At 39.2% G+C, this 27,407-nt stretch overlaps 1 protein-coding gene across 1 annotated transcript; it reads right to left on the minus strand.

Annotated features, from left to right (window-relative positions):
• Positions 1 to 846: 846 nt before the first annotated feature.
• LOC104535772 (laminin subunit alpha-3-like) lies at positions 847 to 27,184 on the minus strand (the record flags this gene model as incomplete). The annotated part of the gene is made up of 17 exons (XM_010183082.1): positions 847 to 940; positions 3,358 to 3,518; positions 4,859 to 4,963; positions 6,306 to 6,448; positions 7,690 to 7,822; positions 9,316 to 9,472; positions 9,964 to 10,063; positions 11,805 to 11,910; positions 12,262 to 12,314; positions 13,474 to 13,573; positions 14,480 to 14,526; positions 15,031 to 15,168; positions 18,416 to 18,550; positions 20,974 to 21,036; positions 22,568 to 22,699; positions 23,733 to 23,823; positions 27,066 to 27,184. Coding segments are annotated over 17 exons (1,877 nt in total), but the record flags the coding sequence as incomplete, so codon positions are not given.
• Positions 27,185 to 27,407: the final 223 nt, after the last annotated feature.

The raw sequence follows: 27,407 nt of genomic DNA on the forward strand, positions 1-27,407 counted from the left end.
GGAGAATATTAAAATTTATCTTGCAGCAAGTTATTCAGAGAATGAAAGCTAGAATTTAGAAATAAAAATACAGAGATTTTTAGCACAAGAGACTTACACATGTGGAGATACAGACTAATAATATAAATGTCTTTTCGATATGCATCGTGTTAGCACAGCAATTGCTGCAGACAAATTAAATGGTATTTGTTTCCACTGAACACTTCCTTATGAAATGAAGAAAGCACGTATCAGTTGTTAATCCTAACAGTTCCATGAAACTAGTCTATGTTTATAGCTGGGTTTCAATTCTAGATTTTAACCAGCTCTGTAATTCACCTTGTATTTCTAAAACGAAGAACAGAAACAACATAGGAGAAAATTCAGTCCAGAAAAATGTATTCCTGGTGTGGCCAAAAGAGGGCAGTGAAGGCTTTTTATTCAAAGTATTTAAAAGTATGACTAATTAATGTATTTATTACCTGAATTTTATAAAAGAGTCAGGAAACTCCCATGTGGGTTTTGAAGATTTAAAAGAGTGAAAGATGAAGAAAAAGAAGGATGAAGCATAAAAGCCACCAAAAGATTTTTCATTTAAAGTTTACAAGTAGAAGAGAGAATGGAACTGAAATAAAGCACTAGAGAGTAGGAAAAAACCTTGCCAAGAGAGGCAAATCTCTGTTTAACTTTAAAACTGATCAAGTCTGTCTCAGTATGTCTGAGTATATATAAGGAATCATCTTCAAGCATCTAATATACATCATTTCACACATTACCATACAGCACGTGAACATAGCGAGAAAAGTATCTCTCTTCACCCACTCATGGAACAAGTATTACAAAAGGGAAAAGAAAACAAAAACTTACCAGAAGAAAATTAATTGATGATGCCTTAAGATGTATCTTTGTGTCTGCTAGAAGGTCATAGACTGCAATGCGATTCCTGTCATCAAGTACAATGCTGCGGCAAAGAAAACTGAGACAGAAAGCAGGATTAAAAATTAGCCTGCTGGCACTGCCATGTTGTTTATGCTATCACCTAGCTCAGCTGCTAGCTTTTGGTTAGCCTCACCACTGGTGTCTAGCCGTCCTGCTGGATCACCTTTGGCCACTGGTGAACGTGCAGTATCCTCAGTAGTGGGACAAAGGATGTACCATGTACAAAATACTGCTTGTCCTTTGTGGGCTGACCTACCCAGAGCCCAAACCTCCAGACCTGAGTTCACACAGAATCACAGAACGTTAGGGATTGGAAGGGACCTCAAAAGATCATCTAGTCCAATCCCCCTGCCGGAGCAGGAACACCTAGATGAGGTTGCACAGGAAGGCGTCCAGATCTGCATTTCAGCTACAGCTTTAAGTAGGATGTGAACAGACAGATACACACACATGCTATCCACAGAGTTTTCCCAGCTGTGTAACATGGCACGTAACTAATATTTCTGTACCTGGGCCATGCTGCTCAAGTTGCCAGCACACACCAGCTGCTGCTTTCCAATACTGCCATGTGCCATTGATGGTGTGGATCAGCAACTCTCACCCACGCAATGAAAGCTGGGCAAGCCTTGATACTAGGAAGCTATCTGCACACTGAGATACTTCTCAATACAAGTGAAAAAATGTAGGTTTGCCTCTTGTTGGCTACATTAAATTGGCTGTGCCTCTTTGGTAGAGACAAATACATACTAAGAGGAAGAGTCTTGCTAAAGCCTTTGAACTCTGCCTTATTCAGAGAGCATGACCTCTGAGACTTCCTTAAAGTAGCAACAGATGCCTTTTGCTAAAGAGAAGTCATACAAGGCTTTAATTTCCTTTCTTTCTTCTGCACTTTTGCCCAGCTGGGCCAGCCAACTCATGCGGGTGAGAAACTATAAACACCATACAACTGCTTCTCTATTTCTCCTGTAGGAATAAGAGACTATGAAAGTTTCACTCTTGTTTAGAGCACAGCTCAGAAATAAGATCAGCTCACGGCTAAGGACATTTAAGACCAGAGAAATATAGGTCCCTTATTTGTGATTCATTGGAAGCCTGCAATGTTTTATTTTCTTACAATGTTTATTGTGAACAATGAAGCTCATAGAGCTGTAAGAAGGCCTGGCATAATATATTGCTGATTCTACAAGTTACTCTTATCTGCACATACCTCACTATGTCATTTCTTGATTTATTTTTTTAACAGAAGAGACTTGTAGCTGCCTGCTTAGGAAAGATGACACAGCAATTTACTTGCAATGTGACTATTAGCTTAATGCAGAAAGGGTGCAGAAAAGATTTACTGTATTGTTACATTAAAGTAACAAGCGTTTTCTTTGTATTTCCATGAGCAAGTTCTTAGTGTATCATACAAACAAACAAGTATGTTCAAAATTAGTCCATAAAACAAAACAAAGCAACATAATCAATAAAAAACCACTCCCCCCAAAACAATAAAAAAACCCAAAACAATAAGATGGAAAAGAAAATGGAAGCTTTATAGCAAGTAGTTTGGGGCTCAAAGGGTCACATAATAGGCTAAAATAAAAGCTTTCCCTGGCAATAACCTGACAAGGTCACTGCTCCATATAGCTCCATGTACTCTGTATCACAAACATGCTGATGAAAACGATTTTTAGTACAGGGCAATTTCATCCTGAATATCCCTAAACCTCCAGTCTGCCAAACACTTGGCTCATGGGAAAAAAGGATCCATGTCTGCAGTTCCCTGGCACTGGGAAGACTCTCCCAAAGGCATAAACATCTGCAGGATCACAATCCTAATTTGAGACATAAGCTAAAATGCTGAAGAGTTAAAGAAAATCTCGCTCAGGACAGACAAAATCTCTTGTGCAGAAACATCTGCAGTAACCTCGGTAGTCAACTGGGATAAAGAAGCATTTGGCTGAAGGCCTTGCCTACAGTCTAACGGCTAGAGGATGCCTACACTGAGAATTTCAGAGACCTTTACACTTCTGCTTCAGCAGATCTTGTTAGAAATGGTGGGAATACTCTTGTATACTCTGACTGCTACATTTTTATAGCTAAAGCCCTTGAACACTCTTTTAACTAAATAAGAGTGACAGTGACAGGTACCTGCAGCCAACAGTGATACTATTCCTTTGAACTTGGAGATTAATAGTTTATAAGGATTTATGAATGCAGATAAAAAAGAAACCTGTTGAATAGGAAAGCATGTCACTGAAGGAGTAGCAATATTTAATGAGCTGATTGCACACAGAGTATTAAAAATTTGCACAATATCCAGAGAATCATGTACTTGCTTTTAAATAATCCTAAGTTTGAACAATATACATAGTAAAATGGATTCCAATATACAAAGCCTATAATTATATCCCAAGTGCTTCTTTAATCATTTAGGATTACTTCAGAAATTCTTACCTGTATTTACAACTGTATATTCTCACCCTGCCTTGAGTGACAGGTCCAGGGCTATGTACTATTACCTCGGCAGTGTATAAACGATCTTCTTCATTGGCATATTCAAAAACCAGAACATAGCGACCAACTTGAGGAACATTTATGGTCATCTGTAAATTGACCTAGGTCAAGATCATTGAAAAAGAAAAGAAGCAGTTAGATTTTTCACTCCCTTTCCTGCAGGAAGCTCCCTTTTCCTGCCCTGCAAGCCAACCAGTCTGCATTAGTGTCTCAGCAAAAGACATCCAGCAGAATAGAAGCAATGCTGATAAATATAATTTTGTCCACTGATAAAAGTCAACCAAGTTCAAGAAACAGCTGCCACTATAACAGTTTTGAGGAGGGCTGTAAAATAAGCCTAGGAAATGAATATATTATTATTTCTCTTCTCCCCAGTAGAAATTACCAGTGAGGAAACATTAATGATACTGAAAAATTGTCACCCTCATATCTAAGCTGCCTTTAGTAACAAATAAAAATTAACTCTACTACTTCACTGAGAAAAACATTTCCAGGAACACAATTCCTGCTACAGCAGTGCTGTCTATTCCCTACAAAGAGTGAAAGCATCTTCTCCAGCAAATAGCCGATGCCACTTTTCGAAGCATCAAGCTTTTCTTTTAGTTTACCTGAACAAATTGTTTAAAATTATATTTGATTCAAAATACTTTGAAGTAATTGCATGGAAAGTACTGTGGTTACAGTGAGTTTTGCTACAGTTGACTATATAATTATTTTCAAATGTAAACTGTTTTTTTCCTCGGTATTTCCTTAGGCTACAAACACTTAAACACATAAATAATTCTTTCAACAGCCCTCTTGACTTCACTGCAATTATTCACACCAGTAAAGTTTCACGCACGCATCAGTGATGAAACGCCAGGACCTGTGGCATGTTAAGTCTTCTTGTTGCACTTGGTAGTTTAAAAAGCAGTATAAGAGAAAATAGTAATAGAGGACATGAATATTTTACATGTCAGAGTGAAATGTCCACTCAAGTCACAGTTATAAACCTGCCCAAGCTGATCCATTTACATAGCTCTGTATAAAATACAGAACTCAGCACAGAGTCTATTTTAGGGATGCATTACAGATCTGCAAATCCTGAGCTGTGCATCTGCAATCATTTTAGTCCAGCGGGTTTATAGTCAACAGTGCAGAGGGGACTGCACTTAGTTGGCAGGAATCTGACCTCTCTTCCACTGATATGGGACATCACTGGGTGATCAGAAGTTGGCTGTTGCAGAGGTATGTTTCTGTCTTCTCCCCCACGTCGGAGATATGCTGCCTCTGAACCAAGGACACAGGAAAATCTGTCCAATGGCAAATGCTGATAGAGCAAGCAGCTAACACCAAAACAAACCCAAACAACAAAAAACCCACAGGATTATTATTATTTTCAAGTGCAGCAGGATAACAATAAAATAATCCAAGGCAATGGTTTATTCTGTAGCATATATACTGACTGCTCTGTTGAAGCATGTCCAGGATAGGTGCAAGGCTCTGTAACTCCTATCTGCAAGATGGATGCTTCGTAGTAATCACTGGGTAACAGCACCAAATAATCCTAAGAACAAAGAATACAACAAACTCAAGATCGTGCAGCAAATTAAAAAATTAACATCTCTAGACTTTCACAACTTAGCTACAAATAAAACCAACCACAGAAATCGTTTTTACAGAGGATATCGGCAAGATGTGGATTTTTTTTGTTCTTACATTGGCCAATAGCATCTGAATGTGCCTCCCTAACTCTATTTATACCTACATAGAGATAGGACAAAGGCAGCTGCCACGTGAGCAAGGAAACTCTGAAGCCACTGTCCCATCATGTGCTGTACAAGACAGTGCTCATAAAGGAGCCTCCTCACTGCTTGGTATCACACAGCCAGCTCGGGAGAGTTTTCACCCATGTATGCAACCCACATGCACACAACTCAACCATGTGTGACTCTGCAAGGGAGATTCACATACCCCAAGTATCTTCATAAAATATCCCATGCAATCTATTAAGCTGCACTTCAAAAGGTGGTCTATTTTTGCTCTGTCTTCCCTACTTAAATTAATATATTAGAGCTTATTTATAAAAACTGTTATTGTGAAAAGATGCTGGACTAAGATCATTAATAAATTCCTTTTCAAAAGTGTTAGTAAAAGACCTGGGCATAATAAGTACTGTCACTTTCAGCAAAAAATATGTTTGCAAGCTCTTTAGTAACATTTTATGTTGTATTTCATAAATTTAACAGAGCCCCAGGCTTAATTACTAAAGGCACTGACTACTTGTTAACCCGATATAATATAGATATGAATTTCAGTATGCTGTCTTTGTTATCATACATGTTTAGGTTTTTTCATAAATGATCACCTCAAAAAATTTGTCTTTTTATAGAAATTTTTCAGAACTGCTGTCAGAAATGTTTTCAGTCTTCAAGTGAGTGAAAGGAGAGTAATGATTGCAGGATAAAAACATTTAGAAAATAACCTGCTAATCATGTAGCCCATCTTCTAATACTTATTTGTTGAATCTTTGTCAAGAAACTAAGGCCTTGGTCATCTGGGGCTGAGTCAAGCTTTAGATACAACATTTGATATGTAAGAATTATGAATCTCTGTGAGCATTTATGCTCAACCGATTGTGCTGTATGTTAATATTACTTTATACATGGTACACATTTTCACAGGTACACATGCTGGATAAAGTTTGTAAGCGCATGAAAAATTAGAGTAGGTGAAATAGAAAAAAAAAAGAGGCAGATCTGTAAATTTTCATAATGATATTCTGCTGCTGTACTCTTTTCACTAGTGCTGAATTTCAATCACTTACATGGTTCTTCCCAGCAAATAACTTCAGAGCTATACTATCACGACAGCCTTCAAGCTCTACTTTTCCTCAATTGTTTTCTTACCAAGAGGACTTCCTCTGCCATTATACTGACAGTCCATGTGCCTGGAACCAGTGAGAAAGCCTCTGTGGAGCTTTTTCCTGGGATTGTGACAAAAGCTGGCTCCTTGCTGGGTGGGAAGACAAATTCTTTGCTCTGAACAGCCCCTGTCAGCAAAAAAAAAAAACCAAGTACAAAAATAAGGGACTGTGTAAAATGTCTCCACTTGCTTAGTGTGCTGGATTGATTAAATTTGGTCTAACAGGAGCTGAGCAATGCTTTTCTGTCAATACGAATTAAGAGTGCATTCAACCACACACAGTAAGCTACAGAGCTGTGCAGTGGTTGTTGTCTTTGTTCTTGTTAGTCTTGAGCAAATTGGTTCAGGAAAACAGAGCTCTGCCCCTGTAATGGCCAGTTCTGCAATATTCTGAAATGCCCAACCTTCCACTGTTTTCCATTCAACCTGTCTCTGCACTGACTCGCAGTATGTTCAGCTGACACAAGGCCTATTCTCATGTAACTTTCACCCAAATATTTCAGATACTGGAGGTTCTCGGTAGCATCTAAAATGTTTAGTTACATATAGTAACTGAAGGTAACTTCTGGGCAGAGATGATGTACAACAGAAACATAGCTGCTGTATGCTTTATCAAAAAGAAGTCGTGAGGATCAATTGTTATGAATATTAAAGGTTGCCTCTTTGAAACCCTTGGACACAGACAAAAGCTGGTTCCCTGCCTCTCAGGCAATATAAGCCAGACATGACCACAAACTGCTGCCACTCTGCCGAGTGGTATCTGTGAAGTCTTCAGTTTTGTCTTCTCCAAATTACTAAAAGGATCTATAACTAAATTCCATTAACTCCCATGAATATGCAGAGTTTAGGCATAATAAGAGATAATTCTGCATATAGGCTTGGTATGTCTCTACCATTCAAAGGATATGGAATATTTGTCTTTTATCAGAGCCCAAAAAGCATCACATGCTGCCAAGGTCTGTAAACAAAGCTAACTTGATAGATTGGATTCACCATTAAATAAATGTTATGCATGGAATGAAGGCAGCAGCCACCTTTAAACTGAAATATTAAGGCAATTAAACCAAAATAAGTGCTGTTATCCCTTTAAAAGCTTCATAAAACACAGTTCAGAGCTTCCAAGAGCAGAGCTGAGAGTGCTGAGGTCGGCACACATTTGAAAAAACAAATGTGATTGCTACCGTAAGCAGGTGGTTTCATGCAAACACAGTCACATCAGTTACATGGCAAAATATATTCGGAAAAGCACAAAAGCACTGACACTGTTAAAAGTGATGCATTTTAGTGACATTACAAATTCAACTTAGATGAAAAGGCTCCTCTGATCTAAGATTCATCTGATCTGTTGCACCATTGAGTTGCACCTACCTGTTTCAGGCTGAGATAGACAAGCAGATATGCGACCAGATAATGTTTCACCTCCAGGGTTAATATACCTCAGGATAACGCGAAATAAGTAGAGGTTTGATTTTTCCACATTCAAAGTTATCCTCACTTCATTCTGAAAAATGGAAGTTAATAAACAAAAATAGCCATAAAGCGCTGAATAGAGGTACAGTTAGAAGCCATGCAAGCACCATACTGAAGTCCTACAAGAATAATGCACATGCAGACAAGTCTATACTCGAATGGCAATGCTGGTGTATGACAGAGGAAGACAGGCAAGCCTAGTGAGAAAATTAATTCACTTACAAGTATAATTAGTGCCAAAATGTTTTCCCTCAGCAATTGAGATCTTCCCTTTAGAGCTTTTTGAGCCCAGGCTGACATAGCGGAGGACTAGGTGGAAGAGCTTAGGGGAAGCCACAGTGACAGGCACAACCACCTCTGGCTGGGAAAAATAAAAAGAAAGGGAAAAAGGAGGAAAGGAAAGTATATTATTTGTTACTAGCACCCAGAGAAAGAAAAAACATTTGGCAAAGACAAACTCCGTAAGAAAAAAGAAAGACTTGAGCAGCTTAAAAAAGAACATAGAACAAAGCCTCCTGTGAAATAAAACTCTTGTTGAATAATAACCTATCCAGAAAGACATGGAATGGCTGAACTAACATGCATGGTGATATTGCATCTTGAAACCTGGATATTATTTTATTGTTATTCTCCTCTCCCTTGTCGTAAAGGAGACATATAGTATCAAGGGCTGTCCATATTCCTGGCTTCCCAAGAAACAGGCCAGAATCATTGATCTTAGTCTGAGCTCACACAATGCTCCACAGCATGCGGACATCTCAGACCATCACTGAAACTTCTGCTCCTCCAACAGATCCCTCAGTTTCTTCGAAATTCAATGCTATGACTCTCCTTGCTCTGGGACTGAACTGAAACCTCTGGAGCCACACAGTTCTTGTCAGCCTGGTCCAGCATTGAGCCTGCAGGAGGCTGCGTCCCACAGCCTCCATTATTTACTAAGAATGGTGCAATCCCAGGGGTTTGGTTTTCTTCTTTCCACCCCAAATCCTGAAGCTCCAATCCTAATCCAGCTCCCACCAGTTCACCCAGCACAGTCCACTCACTGTCTCTTTTCAAGAAGCTTGTGAAATGGTAACCTCCCCATCACCGTGGTCCTTTCTGCTTCCCCAAAAGCATACAGGCTTTCTCAGTTCTATACATCTGGGAATGGAGCAAAAAGCCTCATTTTCTTTTACTGCTAAAAGCTGCAATAAATTCTAGACTGCCAGCTCCCATATGCTGCTCTGCAAGTATATTCCTCAATTCTGTCACCATCATCCCAGAGACTTCCACTTTCTTAATAGAAATGCAAAGCAGAAAGCAAAGATAGACAGACAACAGATGGCAGGGCCAAGACCAACTTACAATAATAGCAACACTCACTAATCCAAAGAGTGATACAGTGCCAAAGTGTTTGGATTAGTGAGATCCTGTCCTTTTTTCTGGTTTCTCCATGACCTTGCATACACAGAGCAGTACTATGGAGAGATATATACCATACATCTATGTTTTCACCCAAAAGCCTTGAATGAAATACCAGCTTACCTGTATAGAGGACATCTGGGCATATCCTCTCCAACTGAAGCTAGGAAATTCCTGGAGATCATAGCCAAACCGGATTTCTCTTCCCTTGACAGTAGTACCATCTTCAATCTCAAACTTCATGTGGTGTAGATCAGGGAAGAAATAGTTTTTTTCAGGTCTTTCAAGAAGAAAAAAAAAACAACCAAAGAAAGAATTACCAGTTGCTGTACAGTCTACATGTAAGTACATAAAGTGGTAGAAGCAAGGTGACCTACTGATGACAGAGGAATCCTGATAGCAACTAATAAATTAAAGACAGCTGATAAGGTGGATGTAACGAGAACTCTCTTTCCAAAAGCTTTTACAGCTTACATATGTTTTCCTAGATAAGTCTTCATAGATATATAGATACATATGCAATACTGTTGCAAAACAGGTTATTGGTTATTTAAGGAAACAAGTTTAAAAAATCTTATTAAAGTAACAGAAGAAAACTGCCAGGCAAAATGGGTATCTGTAACTAATACTACAATTTATTGTACTACATCATTTACAGCTTATTTAAAAACAAATTCAGAATCTCATGTAAAAGGATAGCAAGGGAGGGCTGGGCAGTTTCAAAAGAACTGTGCTGCAGCACCAGCCATCAGGACTTATAGCCAAACTCACTCCTGACAGGTGGTCCCCACGACATGCGCCCTGCACTGGCAGCTACCCAAGGGCTCGGCACACACCAGGCTGAGGGATCCTCCAACATCACAGCGGCAGCCTGCCAGGCAAAGAGCAGAAGTCAAACATCCCATCAGGAAAAAGTGATAAAAGCTATCAGAAAACACACCATGCTTCGGCTAATTAAACACCGTTACTGACTCATCTGCTCTTTCTGGGGCCCTTCAGGCTCCCCGCCCCGCAGACTCTTACAAACACACATGCATAAACTGAAATTACTTCTGACCTCCCATGTTCGTGGGTTTTTTTTCAGTTCTCCTTGGAATGTGACAAAATTCCCATGTTCATGGGGTTTTTTTCAGTTCTCCTTGGAATGTGACAAAAGCCACTTTAAAAAACAAAAAAAAAGACAAGTAATAAGCCATGCCAGATTACCAAGTGCTCGATCACGGTTTTGCAGAACAGCCATTCAAATGTTTTGCTAATAAGCCATAATTTCTACAACAATGTCATGATGAAAAATTATACAAACAAACAAACAAAACCTAACTACAGAAATGTTAATTTTTCAGTCTGCTAAGCCAACATTTAATTTATATTACAAAAACTGCACACAAGAACATATGTGTTCATGTAATTGCATATTCATATTTTTAACCAATATTGAACAATATTGAATGACTTTCTATAGGACATGTGGCACAAACTAAAGGACACCTCTAGGCATGAGGCATAGTATGTTGTACTAAGGAGCAAGTATGTCTAGGCTAAAAGTTTCAAGTTGAATTGAAAGCTTGAGAGATCCTAAACAAATATTTACATCCTAATGTAAAAGTATCTTGTTTTCTAAGATGTGTTGAGCACCTGTAACCTCAGTGAAATCAAGAATAAAGTACTCAACACCTTTGTGAAACCACATCTATTTCACAGCTCTGTGGCTTGAATACAGGCATGAAAGCTGTGTTTGATACACTATCCATTATTATTAACTCTGCACATTTTAAGTTATTGTTAGAAGTATGTCAATGCTTTAAAAATAAAACTCTTGCACCTACCCTGGACAGGTGTAAAGCACACTGAAGTCAGTGAAAGTGTTTTCAATAATTTTAACAAATCTGAATCTACTGGGAGGGGGGACAAGGAGGGAATGGAAGTGCTGAAGTAGCCCTAGACCCCTCACAACACATGGCAGAGTATCCTGCAGAAGAAGGGCCACTTTCTCCACATCACAGCCATCTGGCTCTGCTTGAAAACACACTGAGCCCTGGGCTAAAGCAAAAGACAAATATACTGCAAAAAATATCAAGCTAGTACCTGCTGTAACATTTTAAGCTTTTATTGCAGCAGCAGACCTCAGAAAACTGCTAAGCAGAACAGTCTTATGGGTAACGCTTGCAGGAAAATCAACCATCCTTGGCCCCACAACCAGCGAGGAGTGAGAGAAGGAATGACTTTCGATTATCATCTTTGAGAACAGCTTCAGCAGTGCCTCGTGTGATTTCACTGTGGGCTTTGACAGAGAAGCCTCAGACAGGTGGCGGTAAAGAAGGCACAGGGAAATGCAAGGCAAAGGACAATGAAGTCAAAGAGGAACACCTTTCCTCAAGTGAGCAAGCCACAGAATGGCAGGGAACCACAGTGGTAACATCTGCCTTGTTCTTTCTCACTTTGGAAGGCAGAGTCACACAGGTTACAAGCAATTATAACCAATAGCACAAAATGCTGTGCTCATAAGTGATTCAACAAATACACCCACATTTTCAAAATACAACCTAGAGGATTCCAAAGACTTTTGTGCTAGGTGCAAATGTGCTGCTAGAGATGTCCTTTATTCATTTTACCTCGGCAGCCAAAATAATTCTTGTTTTCAAGAGCGTAGTAACCAGCTTCGCAAGTGTCACAGGAATCTCCACAAACATTAGACTTGCAATTACAATGCCCATTTTCCTATGAAGAAAACAACTTGATCAAAAGTGTTTCAGCGCCTTTTTCAGAACTTTTATCTTTCAATACTGTGAACTCCCTCTAATTCTAAAGAGGAAGAACATTCTGATCTCAACAGAAATATTATCTTGACAGAACTTCTGTCATTCATCACCTTCAATTGAGTAGACTAGAAAATACACAAAATCAAGATGATGAAAAATTTTCAGAACTTTGATACATCCCTAGGATGTCACTAGATACTTTATGTGCAAAAGCAAGAATCGGTTCTAAGATTTCTACCTTACTAAATATTACAACAATTTATCTTTAAAAAATAAATTTAATTAAAGTTTTTCTTTTAATGTCACTGACCTGCTGACATTCTCCAACTCCACTTAGTGTTCCACTCACATCACACTGGCACGCTGCACAGATGAGAAAAAGACAATCTGCATTTCATCTTTCCAGAATACTTTGTGGGGACAAGTGGGAAGGAGAACACACACACAAAAAACCTCAATCCAAAAATGAATCAGCAGTTCTGAGTCTTAGAGCCACAATCTCTGGAAGGTTCAGAATAGCAAATGGATATTAGCATAAAGTGAGAAGAGAAAGAATGAGGATTTCTGTGTATATGTGCTTTATGGCATGTCCTATAACTTGTGTTTAACAAAAACAGTCTTGAGTTTAGATTTATAACAGCTTTAATTCTTAGAAACATTCAGACAATTTATGTAAAACGGTGTCGTCCAGCCTTATTGGAAGCTCCTATTCTGCAGTGCTACTCTGGGACCAGTTCAACTCTCCGTATGACACATAAATGAAGCAAATACTGCAGGAAGGAGCTATGCTGACCTAGAGATTTGGTGAAACCCAGTACTGACTCTGTGACCGAACACAGAGAAAATAAATGACATGAAAAGCGCAGCAATAAATCTTTTAGGAGATGTTTAGACTGTATAGAATTTGGAGATTTAGAGCTAAAGTTGTCATGATATTGGTATTGGCTCTAAGGCTGCTCATTCTACCTAAGTAGCTGTTGTGGTGGAACCTTTTGGAAAGGAAATAGTTGGGAAGAAAAAAAAACCTTTAAGATTTTTTTTATCTTTTCTAAATCCTTATTATTATTTGCCTGAAAAACACACACTCGCTGTTAGAAAATATTGGATTATATTATGTAGGCATAAACCATAACAGATTTGTCACATTCTGAGGCCACAACAAGGCTTTTCATCCTCTACAAGGTAGGAGATGATAACAAGTGAAAAAGCACCTTTTCCTCAAAACAATGAGCCAAATTCTGGTTTCAGTGTGAAGGACAGCAATCTCTTCTCACTCCAGTAAAACTGCCATAGTGCCATATGAAGTACACATTGTAACTCAGAGCACACCTTGGTCTAACACTAGCAAACTTGAAATTATGGTCTTATTTCTAAAAGTAACCACTGGTATCATGGGTAATTTGGTGTTACAATTAAGTAGCATGAAAAACATTCTGTTAAGATGGTGATGGCAAATAAAGATTACTTTCAAGGGAATTTAAAACATTCCATAAAGCCATATAAATATGTCGTTAAGCCATACCTGTACATCCCTCAGGGTTCTCTTTGGCCAGGTTCCAGTACAGCGGTTTGCATTTACTACAGGTAGGACCTTCAACGTGCTGAAGACATTGACAATAGCCCTAATGACAGAAAGGAGTTAATATGGCTTCAACTGTTCCATAAAATACATACTGCTCTTCAGTACTGAGCTTATTAACAGTTCAGGCAGTTCGCTGACTTTTATAGATGCATGGAGACTGTGGCTGATTCAGACTTCTTTGATTTTTCTGTCTCATACTATCAGCACAGGATGGTTCCTTTCATATTTTTCCATATCTAATTTATTCCAAATTTCTCAATGGATGTACTTTCCAATTCTTTTTTAGCCTTATAAGAACTGCTCTAAAGTATTAACTACTTTTCAAAATGTTTAAAAACCGAATTTCCTTACAAATAATAGTTTATTTTCATATTATCTCCTTCCTTTCTAGGTGGAAGACACACACAGCTGTATAAATGAGCCTACATAGATACCTCTTACATTAGTCAGACTTAACCTCTAGGTCTTCTTTGCTACACATTTAGCCATGACCGTGATTTCTGGTAATATGATACTTCTAATAACCATCACTGTATTAATAATGATAATAGTGGAATAGCAAGAGTTACAACGAGGTAATATTTTTTTCAAGAATAATTTGGTGCTGAAATGGCCCATTGCAACCCAGAAGTAGAGGGTCTTTGAGACATGCACAGGCATGTATGCACATCTGCCTATATAGATTAGCATTCTACCATACCGAAAAACTTATACAGTATGCATATTCCATATAGAAAAGTTTTATTTTTTAAATCATTAACATTGCACTGATATATCAAAGAAGAAAACACAAAGTTTATTTCCACTCTTACTCTGCAAATAAACTTGTGCAATTCTTTCACAGTCTAAAAGCAAACTTCAGGGCTTGGGCAATGAAGTGAATGTGTCCAGCAATGACACGTGATTTATTAACACATATTGTTAGCTGCAGTGATATAATACTTACAGAATGAGAACCAATGCTACCTGAAGGGTCACATTCACTGTTGACACCTTTATGTAATAAAAAACAAACAAATTGAAAGATCTTTTGTAAACAGAGCTGTGGAATGTAGTAGTGCAGAAGTGTAGCAGGTGTAAGTTTGAAAGAGCTTTTTAATATGATTACCTTGGAGGGACTCAAACTTGAAACTTTAAGACCAGCATTTAATAATGATTTTTCAAACATGTATTTAGCCTGGTTTAGACTATTTGGCTTGGTATGCTAAGCAGTCACTTGGAAAAATATAGCACTATCTTACAGAACTAAGAGACATTTTCTTAAAGTTTCTGTGCCATCACCTAAAAAAAGGTTTTAATCTTACAGTTCACTTCATGAAATAACATCTAGAATAAGAAATAGGCTCATCTAATATATGCTTCTGGTATGTCGCTCCCTCCCCATGCTTCAGAGAGTTTCTATACAACTTTGCATGCAACAGACTGCCCTGGAGAACCCTGCAATAAAAATGGGAATGAGCCAAATCAGAATGGAGGATTTTCCCTCAGAAGTGTTACCTTCGCAGCTGGGGAAGCTGTTGGCTGCAGAAAGGCATCTGTCGCACTGCCGCCCTGTGACGCCCGTTCGACACTTGCACTGCCCCACCATTGGCTCACATGTACCGTGCTGGGAACCATCGGGAGAGCACTCACAAGCTACACAACGACAAACAGTGACAGTGGTGGGAGGGTTCACCCTGTAGGTACCAAGCAATAACTTCCCAAAACGTTAGTGCTATAGGGGTTTGAGTTCTATTTGTCCAGAGTGTTCTTCATTTTCCTTTGCAACAAATAGCTCACAAGGTCCTCCCATAACTTATAGGGTCCTCATCCCTGCTTGGAACCTATGAGTTCGTGGTGATCTGTACCATTTTGGCATTGTTTTCTTCCCCTACTTTTGACAGAAACAGGTAGATTATCTGGAACGATACTAAATCTCCCTTCCTCAAGTTTTTTGTCCTGTCCTAAGAGCAGGCTTGGTTTTGGTTTTCTGCTTTCTTGATCTTCTTTTGGTTACAGAAAGCACAGGGCAAATTCTGTAACTACAACTGCACTTAAAAATATGACGGTGTAATAAAGCATATAAAATCGTATGCCCATCACACCTTTAGATCTGAGGGGAAGGGGGGCCAGAAATAGGTTTTGAAATACAGCATACAGCAGTCTTATTGTTTCTGATTCCTACACAGGGTCTTATGTTTGCAATGATTTACACACAGGGCAAATAAAAATAATGGGAGGTGGATGATTTGCAAAGTCAAGTCCTTCTAGACTAGGATTTATGGTGCAATCTTGGTGCATGTCAATAGCACACACTAATGCACTTCAAAGCTTACTGGAGAATGTATCAAATATTAGAAGCCCATACCAGTTGAAACAGTTTATGTTCTGTAAGATGAGTGAGCTAGATCTCATAAACGTACATGTCCATAGCCCAGCCTAAGCTTTGGATTTCATATTTTAAAAGAGAGATACAACTGTGCCAAGGCTGAACACTGCCATGCTCACATTAATCCAACTAGCACAGGAACAGTGATGATGTGCCAGGGAGGACTACCAGAGTGCGTGCCTGCCAGGAAGCCTGGCCGCTGGCTGGATCTTTGGTTTTGTTGGCAGCTTTAGATGGAACAAAATTAACACAGTTACACAGGTAACTCCAGTAAAGGAAAGAAAGGCTTTTACTCACGCAAGCAGCTGGGATAGCTGTAATAACCTGGTGCGCACTGGTCACATCTAAGTCCGGCATAGTTACTATAGCACAGACACTGCCCTTGAGGATCACATGTGTTCTCCGCTGAGCCAACAGCATCACAGTTACAATCTGCACAGAGAAAAAAAATAGTAACTATCCTAACAGATACACGTCTAAACCAGCAGTTACTTAAACCTGAGTTTGCAAACAAAAAAAGCCCAAACAAATAACTGTCACCTTTGAATGTAAAGTTATCATGAGGAATCCAGACAAACCATAATTTTACCACCAAAAATAAATATCCTGAAATAGATGCTTACAATGTAATTGCGTCCTCAGCCACTTATAATCAGGTTCATACTGCAATTCTGTAATGTACAGTTTAAAGATTTAGTTCGATGCCTGAAAAAACACATGTGTAAGGGACAGGAATGCATCTTAAAATGGAAAGATCACATGAGAAAATTACTTAACACCTTTGAGAACCAACCTCTGACAAACAGCATCCACAAAGCCAGGCAAGGTTTAGTGGCTGACAAGATTATTAATAAAGGAGATGATGATGCACAAGCATGATGCACAAATAAATGATGCACAAGGTGAAATACTGTTGACATCTTAATCCTACAAGATGGGAAGCTGTGCATTGCAGGAACCTGCGTCTAATACACAAGGCACATGGTCAGACTGTAACAAGAATTATTGCCAGACTATAAAAACCAACTTCTCTTGGAATTATCACTATTTTAGTCTGATATCTCTATTCCAGATAAGATGTGCTATTTTATTGAAATTATTCAGGAAGTTACACAGGACCACACTTCATAGGTACATGAATGGGAGCTCGTTGGAGATTCCCAGCTGCCCAATGTACATGCCAAAGTGTTGCAGTTCATCACTTGGATTTTATGACTGGAAGAAATGGCTGATTGACAGAAATATAAAACAAACACTGTCTTTCCATTCCACATTCATATTCCTGATTCCCCCTTTCAGTTCCTCTTTCTGCTGCAGTCAAGGACCTCTGACTTTGCTGTTTACTTCAGAAATGTCTGCAAAGACAGAGGGCTTGCTAGGAAATCAGTAGAAGAGAAATACAAATACTGAAGCTACACCTACACTAAAGTCCACCCCCAGCTGAACATTATATTGCAATCTCTCCTCATTTTAATAGCACTGATTAGTTTAAAGGCTTTATTTTCATATTACGTTTATTGAATAAAGCTTATATTCAGTTCAACAAGGCAAGACCAGAGAGATCAGTTTTCGTGTCAGCAGCCAGAAAGTTATATATCTACCTCTCCTTTGAAGATGACAACTGTAAACAAGAGTAGCAGGCTGGACTGCTCACTTTTCACCACATTTTGCAACATGTTGCATTAGTTTAAATTCAAACCCATGGCAGCTTATTTTAACAGAACAAGCTGTGAACTGCAGCAGTTCCGAGTAATCCCACTGACTGTGTTTTCAACTATTTTTATGCATCTTTTACAATTTGTTTTTGCATGCTCTTTTAAGATTTTATGTATTTTTTTCAGCTTTTGGTATTAAAAGTTAAAATGTATTCAGTATTGGTTTGATTTGTCTTCTGATTCCATTCTAAGAAAAAAGAAAGTGGTGGTTTTTTTTAAGAAAACCACTGAACAGCGTGTACCAACACAGAACCCTGACTTCATGTTTTTCATTAAAAAATGCTAATCTACTCCAGACCATAGAGACATAGACATGCAGTATTTCTTTATTCCAGCCATTGCATTTGGCAACATAACATAATATATCTTTGCAAGAGCATATAGAATTCTGCTGTCTATTCACAGGACATAAACAAGTATGCAAGCCCAAAAGGAAGAAGACTGCTATAGCCAACAATCACAAATAATGTGAGAGAAGTAAATCATAATGTTCTATATAATTCTTGTTACGCTGTACAGGAAAGCATATGCCAGAACTCATCAATACCCTATATTCTTTCTCAATGTAAAACTCAATAAGGATTAAAGGCCTCTCTTTCTCTCACTGCAAAACAGATGAAACTTAGCAGCCAGACAGGACTTGATGGATTCCTCATATGCACACAGGAACATTATGATATTCAAGGTTATACTCCATTGACCTCCCTCTCTTGTAAAAAGCAGGACAGCACCTGAAAAGAACTCCTGTCTGCCTTTTCAGGGGCCTGTTTGATGCTGTGCATACAATCAGCAGCCTTACCTTGACAGGCAGGGAACGAGTGGTGGCCAGGCTGACAGCTGTCACACTGAAGTCCAGCTACCTCAGAGCGACAAAGACACCTTCCAAGAAAATCACAGACTTCAGGCTGGGTACCTGCTGAGTTACATTCGCACACTGCAAATGAGAAAAGAGTTCAGGGGCAGCCTCTGCACGGGCTCTCTTCTTTTATCTATCTTGAAATAAAAAAAAAAATTTAAAAAATGAAAGAAAAAGCAACTGCCTCATGCTTAACAGGACCAAAATCTTCTAATCAGATTTATTTTGATTTGTAACAGCTTTTATTGATTGCCCACATCAGTAATAATACAGCATCAAGGGAGACATTAATGAAAGAGCAAAAGAGTCAGGCTCAAAGCAACTACTGGGTTCAATACCAGTGTTGAAGCACTACATTTGACCTGTCCCCACTCAGAGTCTGATTTATCGATCTCAAGTGGTTTGCCAACCACTGAAAGTAGTTCCATCCTTTTCAAGACTAAAATGAAACCATTTGTGGTTTGGAATTACAATCTCAGGTGGGAGAGATTAGTAAAATACCTAAAAAGACAGTACAGAGATGATTAATAAAGTTTAAAACCAGTGAGTTTTCTAGTATTGATTAGAAAGGCTGGCTTGATGCATCAAAGTGAGGTTGCAAGCTCAAATTAAACACAATTTTTTTTTTTTAAAAAAGGACAAGTAACAGAAATGTTCCCACCGGTATTCTAAATTTCATCAATGTTACTAAATCCATCCTCAAACTGGAGCCTGACAGCTCCACACAGTGGACAATGATCAAAGAGATAGGGGCATTTTTAGATAGAAATATACCCCTCATAGTGTTTTAATTCCTTTTTTCTACTTCTGTGAATTTTGGGAGAGCCCCTTATGAACATATCTCCATGGCAAAAGAACTTCATTCCTCAGTATGAAAATTGAGTCTATATTTTGGATATGCTTGCTGAAAGGGAATGTTTTGGCTTGCCCTGGCAGAAGGGTAATGAAAATACCCAGCTGCGCAGGTATCACAGGAAAACCCTTGAAATCCAGTTTGGCATCTGCACTGTCCAGTGTTTCCATTGCAGTCACTGCCCAGCACTCCTGCACCATGGCACTGGCATGCTAAAGAGCACATTTGTAAAAAAAAAAACATTTGCGGTGTCACGAAGTTCCTATTTCACTTGGAAGCCAAATGCTGGCATTTACACCAGAGAGCAGGCTCCAAGCATCAACAAAACTACGGCACTTACACAGACACTGGGGGCCAAAATATCCTGGTTTACAGCCACCTTCTAGTTACAACAGGAAAGGGGAAGAAAGAAAGGAACAAAGTTAGTGCAGAAAATCAGGCAACTCCTCACATTTTTGCAGAGAAAACCAGATCAGTGCTTAGTAATTATTACTCTAGAACCAACAAAAGTATCTGTATGACACTTACACACAAACTTCATTAAAGAAAAATTTAATTGTGCTTTTTCTGGAGTATAAATTTACTACTTCTACAGACACAGAAGCATCTACTTAGAGGCAGTTGTCTTTCTTATGCCTTCAGACTCAGATGCTATTTGTTGAAAATGTAAGTAGCTCAAGACCTGCTCTCTCCCGTAAACAATTCTTCATTTTATCTTCGGAGTTTTCTTCCTTCCTCCTTTTAAAAATACGTGAGAGAAGAGAATATGCAACAGATGGATGCTGTACAAAGGAGATAAGTGGTACAGGAGACTGAGGCTTTGTGGGCTATGATGGTAACTGCAGACACTTTCAAGAAAACGACTGGGACTTGTAAAAACATATATGGATTTGTACTGTCTGCTTATATCTGAATGTCTGCTACCTTCACAGAAGAACACACTTTTTCATTTGCCAAAATAAACTCCCTTTCTACTAAAGCAAATAGAAATAAAGGAGAAGAATGTTGATTTTAGGCCATGACCAAGGTTGTGAGGTTTTGTTAAATCCTGAAGTGCATTACAAGTATGTAATTGATTAAGTGCTAGCTGTGATGATGTCTCAGTTCTGCAGTATAATAATATACACTAAAAAATATAAACCCACTGAGGGAATAATTGTATTGATTTCAGGCAGCTTTGCAGTGGGCTAAATAAGAAATATGTAGCTTTCTTAGAAATCAATTTCTTCACTGCCAAGAGCAATGCACAGTTTGTCAGGTGCAAGAGGAGAGTCCAGAAGCAGAGGCCACTTAGCCTTAAAAGATTTACAGCACAAAGCATCTGACAAGTTGCACATGTCAGAAAGTCTTGAAGGATCTTTCATAAGAACACCAAACAAGATGGTCAGCCTCTTCGGCAGATGCTTGCCAGAAGCTTGTCAAACTTATTTTGATCCAGAACTCTTTCTGAAATGAGCCTACTAAACTGTTTAATACAGACATGACAATATGATGAACTTCACACAAGAACAAAGGGTCTCTGAAAGATAAATACCAACAGTGGCAAAATTACTACATAAATCTTCATGAAAGAGCAGAGACCACTGAAATAGTGAAAAATAGTGACATGAGGAAATGGGGGGGGGCAACCCAGACACCAAGAACTTGCCAATTATGTCACCAGCCATAGCATCTCTTGGATTTGGAGTAGTAAAAGGATATACAGGAATACCTTTAAAACAAAAGAAACAAAGAAGTGTATTTGAAACAGACACAGTAATTTCACTAAAGGTTATGACAAACCATGAAGTCATCTCCTGTCAATACAGAGATCATGATATTGGCATAACTTTAGCAATCAACTTCAGCTTAGGTTTCTTTCAGTTAGGAACAGGATAAGGAACATTTTACTTTAAATCTCCAATTCAGGTACATGTCCCTTCTTAAAAAAATGAATGGCCAGACACCATTTGGAAATGCTACCAGGTTCCTTTCCTGCTCCCTTCCCTTTGGTACAGAAAGCTTTCTCTTGCTAGATGGTGTTATGAGAGCTATCTAAGGAGCTCCATATTTATTTCACATTTCCTGCTTACAGCTGAAGGTCCATCTCCTGTTATGTGGCATTGTCACTCGCTGCCTGAACTCCCAGAATTCATGACATGTACATTAAATCTTGGGAGCTTTGTAGTTGAGAATCCTCTCGATTAGGAATGGGAAAGACATCCCAACAAACATCCCTCCATTAAGGTGGGATCCAAAGTTCATGCTACAAAGATCGGTGGGATTTAGATCAAGGTCTACCGGAGCTGAATTCACTTTAAAATGCAGGATAACAAACAAGTGTATAAATTAGATGTGACAATCTTGAGTACACTGTACAGAGAGGATTTATATTACCATAGCGATTAAATTCAAACGACATTTCATTTTTTACACTGTTTTTTTCCTCCTTTGTTTTGTATTGATTTCCCTTTTCTTCCATTTTTATCATGGTGCATCTCTTTTAGTCAGACCTCAGATCTTACGCTTAACAACACTTCTATTGGCTGTCAGAAACATGCTTCTTCTGAGGGCACAAAACATCCCACTGGTGCATTCTTAGAACCTGATCGTGGAGTCACAAGCTTTTATCCAGCAAACACAGTTCTGGTGTTACTCTTTCCTCAATTATTTTATATATAATTTGTTTATGGGGAAAGCATTTAATTTGCTGAATTCACAACACAATTTTAATATCTCTATTTTAAAGTAAAAATCTAATTTTCAATTAATCAATAGCATTAGTCAGCACTCTGTTACAATGCTCCATAAGCAGTAGCACTCAGCATTTGTGTCACATTGTTTTTTCTAATATGTGTATTTTCTTCAGATTTACAAATACCTTTCCTTCAACCACTTTTTTAAAAATCTGAAACAAACTGGAACCCTTCCTTAGACCACATATCTGCACCTGCCCGCAGTCCACCAAAAATAAGAGAGCATTGCTGAAAGCCCTATGCTCTGCCAGAAGCACCTTTCCAACATTATGCAGGTGCTATTTTAGAGTTATTTTGATTTATTTTAGAATCCTGCAAAAGCCCACAAGCTTTGTTTATCAGGGATGCAAGTTCCAAATCCTAGGCGTTGTCAAAGAGAACACACATTTTCTCCCATCTCTCTCACTACAGTCCCTGAGACCGTGAGACACAGTGTAACAAAAACTGTTAATTCTTTAATGCACATTTAAAATACTGGAAAAGAGGTGTTTTTATTTGTATACTTACGGAAACAAAACGGGTAACCATAGAATCCATCAGCACAGCGTTCACAATTTTCTCCTTGGAAATTCTGCTTACAGAGGCAGCGGCCAGAGCCTTCCTCACAGCCCTCTGCATGCTCCGAGTTACAGCTGCAGGCTAAGCAAGTATCAGCAATTAGGCACTCTTTGGAATAGAATTCATTTGCCTTTTACAGCAGTGCACAATGGCATTATAACAGTAAATCTGCTGTTGTGAATGCCTCGTTATTTAAAGAATTGACATTTGCATGCTGTTACATATTTTCCAAGTAGTTTGCATCATGAATTAGTCTTCACGATATCCCTTAGAAGCAGGACCTATGTTATTTTCTTAGAGTGTTTATTTTTTTTAAATTCAGATAGCTCCATGTTATTGCTCCATAGCACTGCTGCAACTACCTATTCCATGGCATCTGCTCATCTCTCTCCATGGTGTAAGCTAAGCACCACGCTCCATCCACCTTCCCTTAGACACCCTATGCAACGTTATGGCAGCATGCCACACAGCTCCATTGACTTCCCATTCATTTCAATACCCAAACACAGCAAACCATAGCCATCACAAGGCTCCTTCAGCCTGTTAGTAATTCCATGTTTATCTCTTACCTATACTCAGTTCTTGTTTTTTAAATTCTATATTAGTAATTATCCTATTGCATTATTTATCAGTTGTTAGGCTCAGCAGTGCATAAAACAGGAGTGGTGATCCTCATGACCTTTTGAGATATAGAATAAAATTTTCAAGTGACTAAGATACCAAAGAATACCTCAAATGTACATCAGAGAACTACGGGAAGCAAGGTCATGAGGGTAGGATATAAGAGTGGCTTCTTAGCAGTCATGCCAGCTCACTGGGGTGTGTGTAGCAACACTTCAGGCTTCTGTGATCCTACCATCTCTGCAGCCTTTTCTGGCTTACTTCCTCTCTTTGTCCTACTGCTGGTCTGAAAATTTTGGGTCTACTCTAACACAAGTAGAAAGACAGGGTCCCAAAGGGTCTAAAGCAACACAGAAAGTAATTTGCAGTTGTTCTCCAACATCTTTTGTCCTCTCTTTCCTTTTTCCTCCCTAAAGGATGCACCTCATGCTTGGATTATAGCCAAAAACCCCAAAAGCCACCATGAGGAGACACTTAATAGAGAAGGACTCACGTATACAGCCATCAGGAGCTCTTGCTGGAACACCGTAAGGACGATAGTAACCCTCTGCACACTTCTCACAGTTAATACCAGCTGTGTTATGCTGTGTAAAATAAAGCAAATGGAGAATATAAGATAAAAAGAGGAACTCGGAAGAACTAAGAAACAATACCATCCTTTACACTGTTTCTATATACAACTAAAAGCACAGGAAAAAAATGGAACATGACTGCAGTAAAGACCACATTCATCATTTGCTGTTCTTTAGCCACCTGTTCTCTGCAGAGTTCTGAATCACAGTATTCTTACATAAGGCAGCTGAAATGTATCTTTAAAGCATTATAAAAAAGAGCTATTAATAAAAAATCTAGGGGGGGGAAATCTCTTTTCCCTACCACATGGTATTTATCTCTTTTTATGCTGCTTTCTTATCAAAATGTATACATTGTTCAGGCAACTGCATCATGAATTTTTCCTCATTATAGCTATAATTTATTTTTTTTAATACCCTAAGTCAAAGATCAGCAACACAGAAATAAACCAAAACCTGATCAGTAAGGTCAGCACAAAACAGATCTTCCATTATGAAAGCATGTGTTCTAAGCACACAGAAAAAAATAGCATAAGTAACTTGAACTACAGCAAAAATGTGTAACTCCCCTGTGAACACAGTCCTGAGTGTATTTCAACTTGTGCAGCAAAGCTCTTCCCTGTGATGGAGCAGCAGGAGCATGCAGGGGCACTGGCACCAGTTGAGTAAATCACAGACAGGAGGCATTTCTGTGGGTTCATGAGTGGGGAATCAGAGGTGGGGAGGAAGTTTTGTCCTGGAGCAACCAAAGCAGCTGCCCCCAGCTCCCACTCGCTGTTTAGTTCCTCCATAGGGAGTGTTGCAATTCAGGGCTGAGCAGGGACCCAGCATTCAGTGGAAGGACTGGTGGAGCAGTTCATGAGCAGGGCACCCAGGATGCTGCTAGGGCTGCTGCTCATAGTTGGAGCTCTCAGTCTGCACAGCAGTTTTGGGTTCTGTCTCCAGCTCTTCCAGGAGCCTCTTTTGTTGTCTTCAGGTCTGAGTTACTGCTGGGCAAGGCTGATGCTAGATCAGGTAGGGTGATGCTCACATTGCACAGCTGATGGAGACACAGTGGTTGTTGCAGCACTTAGCACAGCAGGAGCACAGAGGGGCCATCTGTGCCCCTCATCTCTCTCAAAACTGTGCAGGGCTACTTGGAGATCACTTAGTGATGGTCTCAACACATTGCAGGGTATGTTCGTCAGAGACTACTGGTGCTAACACCTGTGGCACGTCAGAGGCCACCCCAGTCAGAGCTCCAGGAGGTGGTTGACACTGTCCAAGTCTGGGCCTCCAGAGAGTGCCTGGGCCTCTCCCTGGGACTGGGGCAGGTGATGAACCTGTGCAGACCTTGAGGGTAAGGATTAGAACAGACCAGCACCACTGATATTGCAGTTGCAATCAGATACTGAGGTGGTCGTGAGTGGTTGTGGCATCTCTGTCCTTGAAGGTGTTCAAGGCTTCACTGACCAAGTCCCTGAGCAATCTGATCTAATTAGACCTGCTCTGAGTAGGAGGCTGGGCTATGTGATTTCCAGAGTTCCCTTGTTATTAGACTCTAGAGAAACTGAATCTATCTTTGTATGCATCTTTTCAATTCTATCACTTCTTTGTTCAAGCATCCATTCCTAACACTTTTTGGCTCTGACATAAACAGAAAAAGTAAATTAAAATCCATGTGCTTTATCTATGGGAAGAAAAGCTATAATTATGGTAAACTCATTTAATCCAGCATAACTTCCACAAAATTATGTTGCAAGCAATTAATATCAGCCATATAACCAGGACTCGCAGATTTAGATTCTGCTCTTTTCTATCTTGGAGGCAATATAAGAGAAACATTCTCTCATGAACAAAGAACTGCCAGGAAGGAGCAACATGATAAATCTTACCAGACTGCATGAACAAAATTCTGCACAGAAATGTCAATTGGAAGACAAAGAACATTTCTTCTACTCATGCCAGTAAAAATAACTCTTTTCCAATTGCCTTTTCAACAATATCTGATTATATTGTGGCAATAGGATAGGAAACATCTCCTACAAATTTTACTGGATATTTCCTTCTTTTGTTGTTCTTTAAATACAGCTTTATTTTTAAATGCACAGCATGGTAATACATGAATCATGATGCAATGCACGTTTCATAAGAACATAGGCTTGATGATCATTTTCCCTCTGATTTATGTTCTAATCAGCTGCTTGTCGTCATACTTCACATGAGTACACAAGAAAAGGAAGACAAACTTCCAAATAAGTCTGGATGTATTTAACCTCGAAATGACTGAATCAGTGAATACTTTAGGTTGTAAGGAATCTCAGGAGATCAGGTGGCTCAGTCCCACTCAGAGCAGACATAAGCCCAAGATAAGAACAAGTTGATCAGAGCCTTGTATGACCTTTCCTCATTGTAATTAGCCAGAGCAGAACAGAAGTTACTCAGGATAAGAGAAATTCTTTCTCTTTCCAAGAACGTGCTATTCATTAACAACAGATACAGTGTAAAGTCTCTGATTCCAAATCTACGCTTGTTGATATAATTCAACCAAGCTTCTAAGAGAGTTAAGAGGCTGGAGCCCCTTAACTTCCTTACTGTCTCTCAGCAACAAGTATCTCTTTACCATGAAAGCAATTAAGTGCTGTAGAACATTATGCAGTCTGTGTAATCTTGTTCCTCAGAAATTTTCAGAACTCAACCAGACATTTCTCAGTGCAACCTGGTATAACTTTCTATCTAGCCTTGGCTTGAGTGGGGCACTAGTCTAGATGACTTCCAGAGGTCCCTTCTACTATTCTATGCTTTTTCAATACCCATAAGCTTCCTTCTTGGTATAGCCTATGCCACCTTTAGTCCTGCTGATGAAGAAGAGCCCTCTGTGTTTTGCTGCAGTTAGGAACCAGCTGCCCTAAGCTGGAATTTTATTTGGTTAATTTTACTTCCTTCTGTTAAGCAGGAAAATGGCAGAGTTTTTAATAACAGGAAAGGGAATTTTTGTAGTTGATTTAATTGTTGCATTGTGTGGCTGTATTTGAATCACACAGGACTGAGCATGAATACAATTTATATGTGTCCTTTCTACATTAACAAGCAATATTGTACAATGTAATTATTTTCAGACACATTTTTCCATGCTTTGAGTACAAGTAACAACACCAGAGAGATGGACCTATCTGCACTGGCCAGCCTCCAAACTATTGGTGCGGACACAGTCCCTCTTCTGCAGCCCTTCTTCAAATGTCATTTATGTAAACGGAGCAAAATGACATTTTTACCTGGCAGTTAATGCAGACTCCTCCACCTTCATAATGCCCATGGATGTTTAAACTTTCTCGACGCTGATCAACATCAGCATCATAGTAGCAATCAGTGGCATGTCCGTGGCAATTGCAGGCTGAAAAAGTAATACTCCAAGTCAGCTTTCTTTGTGACACTGGACTTCAGTAATGTAGCAGAGCTGAAAAAGAAGCTTAGATTTTTTTTATGTACAAACACACTAAGGTATGTTGAAGTACGCTCGAATGCACATATTTACCTATCAACAACTGGACTGTCATACCAGAAACACTGTTAGATTATGAATGTATGTCCTGGCTGACTGGGGAGGTCCCAGTCGA

This window comes from Mesitornis unicolor, unplaced genomic scaffold (genome assembly GCF_000695765.1).
Source record: "Mesitornis unicolor isolate BGI_N332 unplaced genomic scaffold, ASM69576v1 scaffold53544, whole genome shotgun sequence".
Taxonomy (NCBI): domain Eukaryota; kingdom Metazoa; phylum Chordata; class Aves; order Mesitornithiformes; family Mesitornithidae; genus Mesitornis; species Mesitornis unicolor.